This window comes from Vicia villosa, unplaced genomic scaffold (assembly GCF_029867415.1).
Source record: "Vicia villosa cultivar HV-30 ecotype Madison, WI unplaced genomic scaffold, Vvil1.0 ctg.004353F_1_1, whole genome shotgun sequence".
NCBI lineage: Eukaryota > Viridiplantae > Streptophyta > Magnoliopsida > Fabales > Fabaceae > Vicia > Vicia villosa.
The window spans coordinates 140,067-150,304 of NW_026706420.1; the positions used below are offsets into that span (position 1 = coordinate 140,067).

General features: G+C 36.0%; 1 protein-coding gene across 2 annotated transcripts; it reads right to left on the reverse strand.

Annotated features, from left to right (window-relative positions):
- Positions 1 to 1,625: 1,625 nt before the first annotated feature.
- LOC131641993 (uncharacterized) lies at positions 1,626 to 9,046 on the reverse strand. Of its 2 annotated transcripts, none has more exons than XM_058912288.1 (5): positions 8,986 to 9,046; positions 8,695 to 8,782; positions 6,814 to 7,406; positions 2,599 to 2,774; positions 1,626 to 2,509 (listed from the first exon to the last, which is right to left on the reverse strand). In XM_058912288.1, the coding sequence occupies exons 2-5, from the start codon at positions 8,714 to 8,716 to the stop codon at positions 2,041 to 2,043; spliced, it is 1,260 nt and encodes a 419-aa protein (XP_058768271.1). In that variant the 5' UTR covers positions 8,717 to 8,782; positions 8,986 to 9,046; the 3' UTR covers positions 1,626 to 2,040. The 2 variants fall into 2 exon arrangements, with proteins under 2 accessions (XP_058768271.1, XP_058768270.1); XM_058912287.1 differs by lacking the exon at positions 8,986 to 9,046 and adding an exon at positions 8,918 to 8,981.
- Positions 9,047 to 10,238: the final 1,192 nt, after the last annotated feature.

Sequence of the window (10,238 nt, forward strand, 5' to 3'; positions counted from 1 at the left end):
TCAAGACAAATAATAATGGAGAGAATGGCATATCTTCATGTTCTTGAAATGATTTCCCTAGAACCCCAAGTCTAAGATGACTAACATGGGTCAACTTGAGGCACTTGTGATTTCTCTCTACAGCGGAGGCATGTTGAGTTATTGTGTCGTAAACGTTCATGTCAATTCCTTGTTTTTTCTATAATTTTAAATGAAAAATGAGAAACAACAAACACGAGTTTCCCTAAACAAATTTAAAACACAGAAAATTATAAACTACTTTCTATCACTTTAAATGGTCCTTTCATAGGGCCTTGATCATGATTCTGAAAGCATCCTTCAGATGGTAATGCAAATGAATTCTGGAAGAATGTTTCCGATTGATAAAAAAACTATGCCAACAAACTTAAGATTTCTAAAACTATGTAAATATCAAATACATCGTAAAATTGTAAAATTATGATTAGAAACAAATTGCACCATTTGAAGTTCATTTGGATGAAATATGAAAGAGAAAAAAATTTGACTGTTTTGATAGTTTTAAAATTGAAAAACTCGGGAAATGGGTAATGAGAATAGCTTAGGGTGGCAAACCGGCTCCGCTTAAATTTGTCTCGCAAAAGCCCGCAAAAACACGGAGTAGAGTGGAACAAACCTATTTGAAAGTGCGAGTTTAAAATCTTGACCTGCTATACAATAAAGTGAAGGCAGGACGAAAAAGACCCGCGAGCATTGAATATTTTAGACTTAAAAATAGTAAAATTATATAAAAAAATCCACGTCCGCAAAAAAATAGAGCAGACATATTAAAGGGAGCGGACCTAAAATCTTGTTCCGTCCCACAAAAATAGTACTGATAAAACAGACATGCTCGATAGGCCGGATCCATTTTTCCACTCCTAGAATAGCTACCAAAAAGATTCCATCAAAAAGAAAAAAACATTTGAAAGAATCCTGCTTAAAGAAAAGGAAAATAATGGCACTTTGAAGGCACTAATATATATTGGAGGTGGAGAGAGATTTTTTCTTTAATTATTTAAGTTTTTTAAAGTTTAAGATTTTGTTTGAAAGTTTAGAGGAGAGAGGAAGAGAGATTTGAAAAACGATTTTTTTAAAAAATATATAAAAAACAAAACAATTTGGAAATACAGTCCTGACAAATACAGTTCAAATTTAAAATGGTAAATTAGGAAGATTTGGAAAACATAGAGCAGAAGAAATCGCTGCTTTAAGAAATGAATAATTGCTATTCAATTTATCAACACCCGTTTTAGAAATTTATTAATCCAAAATTTTACAAACTCAAAATATACTCTCAATATTTTAATACTATGTTGGTTTCAAAAAACAAGGTTAGGCCATTGATCTATTTATTTAGTTCTCTGATCTAGTAGAATCAAAGGTTTAAAAAATTATGTTTACTTATTAGTAAGGCGTTGGATGGGTCCTTCCTTAGCCAGCCAAAGGGACAAATTTATTGATTGCGCAGATGGCCGGAACCAATCCAAAATATCGGCTTTGGATTTAGATTGCGTGAATGTCATTTTTATGCAATCTAAATCCTAGCCAAGCCAAGTTCAATGAGCTTAGCTCAAGGACAGTAAACAGAGTCGAATTTAAAATGTTATCAGTAACACGCAGAGAAATGGCCACGGGAAATTATATCGATTCCCATTAGAAGCAAAGGAAACAGAGTCCTATACCATGGTTTATTTTAAACGATAACTTACCATGCCTTAGCATGTAAAAGCATCAATCCTAACTACCCATTTCTCACACTCCCAATGATTCTCCAGTCAACTGATTCTCCAGTCAACAAGTCAGCTTTACAGGTCGGAGCTCCCTCTCTCCTCAACAAGACTGCTATTGATATTTAGCAGTCACAGTAATGAGCCATTGACCCAACTAAAATTTTCTACACTGAAGCACAAACCTCATCAAACAGGCTATGAGTACATGCTTCCCACTAGAGACAACATAAGCCATTTCCTCTTCTTCATTTTTTTACATATATAAAAAAACTTGAAATTTGATCATAGTAGATCAAAAGGTGCCCTTAAATTAGGTCGACGCCCATTCAAAGTAATGGCAGCGCGCACCTCTAGTTGTAGTCCAATTTCCACATCCAAAGAAAAGGCTCCCTTGCTTAGGCCCTGGCTTTCTGATCATGGCCCTACTGCTTTTCACCCCACAAAAACAGCAAGGGTGATACTGAATCACTGGGACTGGGGTGTTCATATGAATCATATCCCTTGCTTTGTAGGGGCAATGAGGGTAAACATTTTGCTGTTCTTGAGACTGCTTCCAGATCAGTGATCGATCAGCCGTCTGCCACAAAATGGAGTTGGTAATGGAAAACTTAAAACCTCTGTGCATGAGAAGTGCCAGCAGGCGAGCAGTATTTTTGGCATCATCTAATCCACAATGAGGACGACCCTGCCAGGCCAAGCCGGCTATCTCAACAGCTTCCTTTAGATTGCACTTCACATCACCAAATACCTCGCTGAAAGGAATCCTCAAGTTGATCCAGCTAACATAAGTTAAACAGAAACAACAGTCAGTTTTGAAATTACGTGCGCCTAATAAACATAAGTTACATTTACACTGTGCAGCATTTACCGATTGAAATAAGGTGGCTTCCGTATTTTCTTGAAACGGCACTCAGATTCAAGCATCACACGACAGTCCCAGCTAGACCATGTAACCACAGCAAAGTTGGCGTTCTTTATTCCCTTTTTCTCGAGCCACTTGTCATGCCTCAGGAGAGCCTCACTCAATGTAACACCTCTGTCCACCTGAACCATATATAGTAAGAAATACAATTAGCAACCTTCACCCACAGGCAAGAACAATGGAATCTAATAGCTGACATTCGACACATAGGTTAATAACATACAAAATAAAGCATAGCAGTGTTTCTCTCATTCAAGATCAGTTTGTGTTGCACAACTTATTATGTATTCAGACAATCTGGGCACACAGAATCTATTGACCCCATACCTAAGTGGAGGTTCTTTATTTACGCCCGTGAATTAACTGTGACTGTGTCAACCTCAAAGGATATTAATCATCCAATCAGACTGCACACACACAAGGCTGATCCCAGGAGCAGAGCTTGGCAAGGGCTAAAATAAAAAGTTAGTGATAATTTTTGAAAAATTCTAGAAAAGATGAGGTATAAGGAGGTTCACACGACCTTGGGATACACTACCATAATGGCTAACTTTCATGATGCAATTATTTATTTTATAATGCAGTTTCAAATAGGTAGGCATATATACATTGATCTTTAGTTATAAAGTTTAAATTTTTGGATGGGCTCAAGCCCCTGAACAATAATCCAGCCTGCCCCCTAGTTGATCTAAAAGATGCAAGCATACAAAATTATCTGAAAATCAATCGCAACACTATACTCAACCAAAACCCAGTGAGTACATAAAATTTAGTGAGGAGTATTGACAACTACATAATTTTCACCTCCAAGACAAGGTTAATGAGGAGTATTGGAATTTAGTGGGAATCAAGAGTGAGATGGTCTATACTATAAATAAGGGAAAAGGAAGATTGGTGAGGTTATCTTTGGTTTTATAGAGAAATTTAGGGCACGAAAGAATCAGGTTTCTCAAATACCTCTTATGTTACAAAAAATTTCTATCCATAAACACTATTTTCTTCAGCATTCAAAACCAGTTGCTATGAGAAGTGATTTTATAATGATTATTTTGCATATCATATGCGGTGAATTGTTTGGACTAGTTAGACACATAATTTTACCTCAATCCTCCTAACTCTGGTATAAGAAGTCAAACGTTACGGTTTGATCCCTCCTTAGTTGTCAAATAGTGGCACTGCAGTGTAGCGGAACTTGAGTGACCACTATTGTTCCACAAAGTATTGTCAAATAGCGGCTAAAGCAATGTAGCACAGCGGAATTGGAACAGACCGCTATTTTCCACAATCCAGGATTGACAATATTGGATCCTCTAACCGAGCACTAACCAACTGTGCTTCTTCACCGTTATCATATGCACCAGCCTCTAGCTGGCATTACCCTCTGACAGCAACAGTAACTTCCGACAACCTCAAATCAGCAGCAAGGCTTTCAAATCAGCCCACGGCCCCACCCACATCAGACCCACTATCATCAACTGTCCAATGCACATCTTTGTCCTTTGTGTCTTTTACATACTCTATGCAGACGAGTGAGTATGTTACGTTTGAAATCCTCTTCCATAGGAAGCTAACTCCCAACATCAACCATATAAGTTATCTTTTTCATTTTTTTTTCTAAGAATAGCCAGACACATACAAAACCCACTATACTCCCTTCATCTCCTACTCTACCGAACTCTCTGGCTCTACCTCCTTTGCTAAAAATTTCAGTAGCCTAACACAAACATATATGGTAAATTGGTCACTCACTACTCTTTACGCCAGTCATTTTGTCATCATTTATCTCTTTCCTATTACACTTTTTGTATTCTCTTTGGATTATATGCCTGTACCCACAACAACTACAAGTGAAGCTCTAATTGAATCCCAGAAGGAGACAGGCTAAGGTTAAAATAATGGCTGCTTAAAATTCTAGCATTATCCTACTGTTTGTCAATAGGTCTGTACTGTTGAGATTGGCCCCAAAAAAGTGTTAACAGGAGAAAATGATTAGGCTAGCATCTAGTCTAGAATCTAAAGCAAAACATTTTACACAATAATCAAACAAGACTTGGGCCTATCAAATACTTTTCCAGGATTGTGGTTTTGAAGAAAATGTTGTTATTGCCAACACTCAAAGTATGATTTACACACACTTTATGAAACAGGCAGGAGGCATGTTGGACTACTATTCTAACAATACTCCAATGGATCCTAAATCCTAATGCTGAATTCTTACTTAAGTTTGCCACACTCAAGAGTCGGCATAAAGTTGTGGAGCTTATGTCAACTTGACATGTAAAGTTAAGTTTACTTACTATAAAAGATAACATCACAAAAACCCTCTAAATGGAAGGCATGGATAGTAGAATACTGTTAACAACACAACAATAATTCAACATTGCAAACTCCAGGGTAAAGCAGGGTAGCAAAGCAGAATAATAAAGTGAGACTGTACACTAATACTAGATAAGATAAAATACATAGGTTCCTATAGTTTAAAAATCTCAAGCTAAATGGCCAACAAAGAAAAAAAATACAGTCCTAGAAATTTAACAACACCCAAGCCTTTTTTCACTAAGTGGGGTAGGCTTCATGGATCAAACTACGCCATAATATTCTATCAAAAATCATACTTCAATCCAACTCGTTAGATCCTTCTTAACAGTTTCTCTTTTAATTTTTTTAGGTCTTCCTCTATCTCTAGCAGTTTAACTACCCTCCATCTAGGCCTAGTTTCCACCGTTTTTTCTATCTACATGTCCATACCATCTAGGCCTAGTTTCCACCGTTTTTTCTATCTACATGTCCATACCATCTAGGCCTAGTTTCCACCATTTTTTCTACTAAAGATGCTACCCCGACACTCTGGTAAATTAACAAAAATTAAATGGTGGAAAGATGCCAAAAGACAGACACATATGATAAGACAGCTTACGTTGATGGAAAGATGAGAGGCAGGAGACAAATTCAAATAAGAAAGGGAAACAACCTTGCCCTGGGATGCAACCGAAGGGCAGTTTCGAAGATGGAATGCAAGGACACAGTTCCTAGACTGCTTCCTGCCGCCGCTGAGTGCTCTGCAGCACGTCTTCGTTTTCCGTAAGTTATTGCCCCCGAAAGACGTTGTTTTCTATTTGCTGGAAAACACCGTTCAAGCACCTCAACTACTCTTTTCTCTGTGGTTTTTGGACAAGTCAATGAACCGCCAAGAAGCCATATCATTTTTGGCTTATTCCAGCTTGTTTTAGACTAACTGACTCGCTCGGTCACCAACTCACAAGTAAGAGCAGGCCCAAATGATTCTAGTAAAGTGTAGAATTTGGTACAAGCCTGAGTTTTGATGAAGTACGAGTCTCTAATGAGTTACAGTGTTTTCACCACCTAGAAACTTAAACTCAAATGAGTTAGGAGTCAACTTGCAAGTCTAACAACAATGCTCCGGCCAAGTTATGGAGGTTTACTGATAAACCTTGGTTGACCAAAAATTACTTTATAGTTATAAAGGTGGGAACTTTGGAATGTTCTTTGAAGAACCGAACAAAAAGAGATTACCAGTTATTTTGTTAGGAAATGAAAGGATTCTTTCAAGATCACTAATGGTTTGGTTCTGTAAATTTAAACAATCACTTAGCTTGTATATTTACTAAATCTCTTAAAACGACCTAAGGTTGATTCTTTTTGTAACAAGCTGGTTCATATGACATATATGCACCTGCTCAGGGAGTGCATTATTTCAGATAATTAGTTCCGGCTTTCTATAACATAGGAAATTGTTCCATGTGTAATTAATAGATAGAGATATATAGTATACTATATATAGTTTGATAGTTACCTATGTGGAGTGAAAAGACACACGAAAAGACACAATTCTATCCCAAAAGTCAAATCTTAACAAACCTATTATTATACAAACAATCCCAAATAAACATAAATGGTTACTGAGATGAGTGTGGCATGCATAAATTTACATTCACATATGCAAAGGAAGTTACCATATATAATTACAAATGTTATAGAAATCCGGATGTTTGGTATGCACGTAGGACTGTACTAATTAGTTCAATAATATGGATAAAATGAAGAGTTAATCATAGAATAAAGGTGCACAAAAGTTTGTCTTGCTCTTTTTGCATGATTTTCTTTACAGAAGTGAAGGCAAAACTTTTGCCATTAACATACCTGAATTTGCTGGATACCAGTCAGATCCTTGCAGAAGTCACTCAAAAGCTGATTGCAGGTAGGCTTCACATATGTTTGGAAACATGCTTCCAGCTGACCGGTGACACTACTCACTATGACAGATGGAAACTCAATTATTTCTTGAGGATGGGGATTTTTATCCTTATCACAGGTTGCCTCAAAGTCTATGACCACAAAATACTGAAATTCTTGAAATTGCTCACGCGAGTAACCCTGAGATAACATATTAATTGGAACATACTGGAGTTGGTTCTCAACAGGATAAGGATAAAAGTGGTTCTCAAAAGCATTCATCTGACACTGCTGCAGCTTGTGAGGGTTAAAATGGCAGGCTGTCCAGGCACTGTAATCATGGTGAAAGGCAGGTTTACTGTGAAATTCATTGGAGTGCTCAAGAAACTCACTGCCTAAACGACGGTTAGATTCAGGAACATTCCCAGCTGAATGAGTACCAGACTCATTTGTAAGCTCCGGAAATCCTTCCATAGAACTCCCACTACACTGAAAAGTGAAAGGGGGTCCCTTTCCCTGGAGGCACTTTAGCGATGCCTCGCAGGAAATTTGCATATTTTCTGCACAAAAAGAAAGAAGCATGATCACACTAGGCCAGTATAAATCAGGAAAAATCACACATCTACAGTTTATGGTCAGAAACTAAAAAAACTATTAGCACAAAAAGACAACAGATGTATTCAGTAATCAACTTTGTCCAAAAGAACTGGATTGCTGACAAAATGGAACAATGTACCAGCTTCTCAAGATAGATGATAGATAAAAAAAACTGTTTAGTTTTAAAATACTTAAACAACAACACTAAATGGCACAACAAACTGCTTGGACAAATTGAACAAATGGGTGAAACCTCAGACATTTTGAATTTATCTCCAGCTTGTGGATATCTTTTAAATAAAAGATAAATCAAAATGAAAATCAATGTATCATCCAAAATAGAAGAAAACAAAATCAAAAGGAAGCACTTTTTTCCTTCTTAAGTCTCTCTCCGCGTGAAAGGTGAAACTGATTTACTTAGCTGTTAGTTTCATATTGCTTGCCATTCATTACAGTAGGCAATAGCATCGAAACTTAAAAAGAATAAAAAGAACCGACCACCAAAAAGAATCTGAGTATTGAAGGGCAAAGTCCCGCCATATCTGGCTGATATTTACCATTGCGGTGAGCTCAAATCCCGCCATATCTGGCTGATATTCACCATTGCGGTGTGAGCCCAAAAACCGCCATGTATATCCACCATAGCACTGACGTGGCTGGAATTTGATAACACTGCTCTCCATGCCACATGATTCATTGAATTTAAATGCATTTTATCTAGTAAACATTAGCATTTTCATACTTAAAATGCACATTTGAGAACATAAAGATATCTTCAACCTAACAAAATCCTAGTCATCGTCTGCTATTCAAGGAGTAACACAAATCAAAATAAAATATATAACTGCCAATTACTCTGCTTTATATCTGTATTACAGTAAACTACTCTGTTTTAAATTTGAACACGTATTAAGCAAACACTGCGCGATGGCCTCTCCAATGCACAAATCAACAAGAATGTACCCACCCCTCACAACCAAAACAAACTACACACACTACTCATTCAAACCCAATTCCCACATACATTGTTCCCAATCACATCAAATCAACGATCAAACCAAAATTGAAAAACCACAAAGCAAACACACACTAACCCCCAATTTCCACACAATCACAAACCGCGCACAACACTTGCACTCATAATCAAAACCACAAATTAAAAAAAAATAAACAAAAAATAAAACCTCGTTTCCATCAAAACCAAAACCGAATTGAACAAATCAAATCAAACAAAAAAATTTAAAAACCAACCTGAATTCTCAAGGGCCATCATGATCGTGAATGTAATTAAGATCCACAGGCGAGTACATGAGATCCTCGAGTAGAACAAAAATCCTCCCTAAACAACAAATTCCCAAAACCACAATCAAAATCAAACCAACTCAAAACCATAATCGAAAAAAAAAAATCACCGAGAGAAAGCGTACGAAAACAGAAAAGAAAACGCAACAGAAAGAAGAAAAAAACGAACAACCTCGAAAACGTAGAGAGAAAGAGAACCTAGAGCGAGAGAGAGAGAGGGGTTAGAGAGAGTGAAATTACCTATAGCAATTTTATAAGCTAACTTCTCTTCTTTCTCTTCTTGTAATGTACAATTTTCACGATATAGTTAAAAGCACACGAACAGGAACAGTGGGGCCCACGCAACACTCGAAAAATAAAAATTAAAAACTGTATTGGACGGAGAGGGACACGTGTCGGTCGATGGAGGGGGAGTTAGTAGTTAGTACTTAGTAGTGATAGTTTTCAAGTGTTTTTGGGTGTTTTGGGTAATATGTGAGATATTTTTGTTTTCGTTTTCTGTGTGACCACCGCTTAACGGTTGTAGATTTTTCTCAGCCGTTGGATTGGGTTTTGAGGGTTTCATCATCGGTTTCTTTTTAATTACGCTTTATCTGTGGGTGGGACACTGGGGTTTTGATAATGGACGACGTTACCGGGATTAATCATTATTTAATTTCATAATACACACGGATTAATCAAATTAAACCAATAATATATATATATATATATATATATATATATATATATATATATATATATATATATATATATATATATATATATATATATATATATATATATATTTTATATAATTTAGCTATTTTTTTTGCTATTTTAAAGATTTTTTTTTGAATTGATGCGAATCTGTTAAGGAATATTCTTTTGTAATTATTAATATAGAATTTTTTAAGTGTTATAATTTATAAAATTTTAATTATATATTTTTTAAAAATATTTTCTATTCTTTTTTAATTTTTATGTATTTATATATTTTTCATGTGATCTACATATTTATTTTTCTATTTATTTGTTGGCTTATATTTTTTGTTTCTGTATCCTGTTTTTAGGGTTTAATTTGGATCTATAATTTTAAAAATTATTAGTTAGGTTTTCAAGTTTTTAAAATTGATCGCGTTAGTATTTTTCGTCTAATATGTTTGGCGAATTCTATGAATTATTTTTTTAAGAAGCAGTTTATGTATAGATGTTATAATTGGGGTTGAGGCCCATATTAATACAAATTAAATTTTTATCGGTGATGGTCTTCTTAGCCAAGTGATAGGCCACCCGGTTGTCATTTTTGTTAATATAAACAATGGCCCAAGTGTTTATGGCCATTAGACTTTCTAAAGTATTTGCAAGTAGTCTACGAAGGTGTGTGGGATCTTTCGTCTTCTTCGTTGCTTCACCTTCAACGAACCACTTCATCAGATCGGTATTTTGTTGGTACCGGTCTTGTACCTTATCATTGTCTTTCCTCACCGTGTTCCTTTTCTCGTCCACTTACTCAC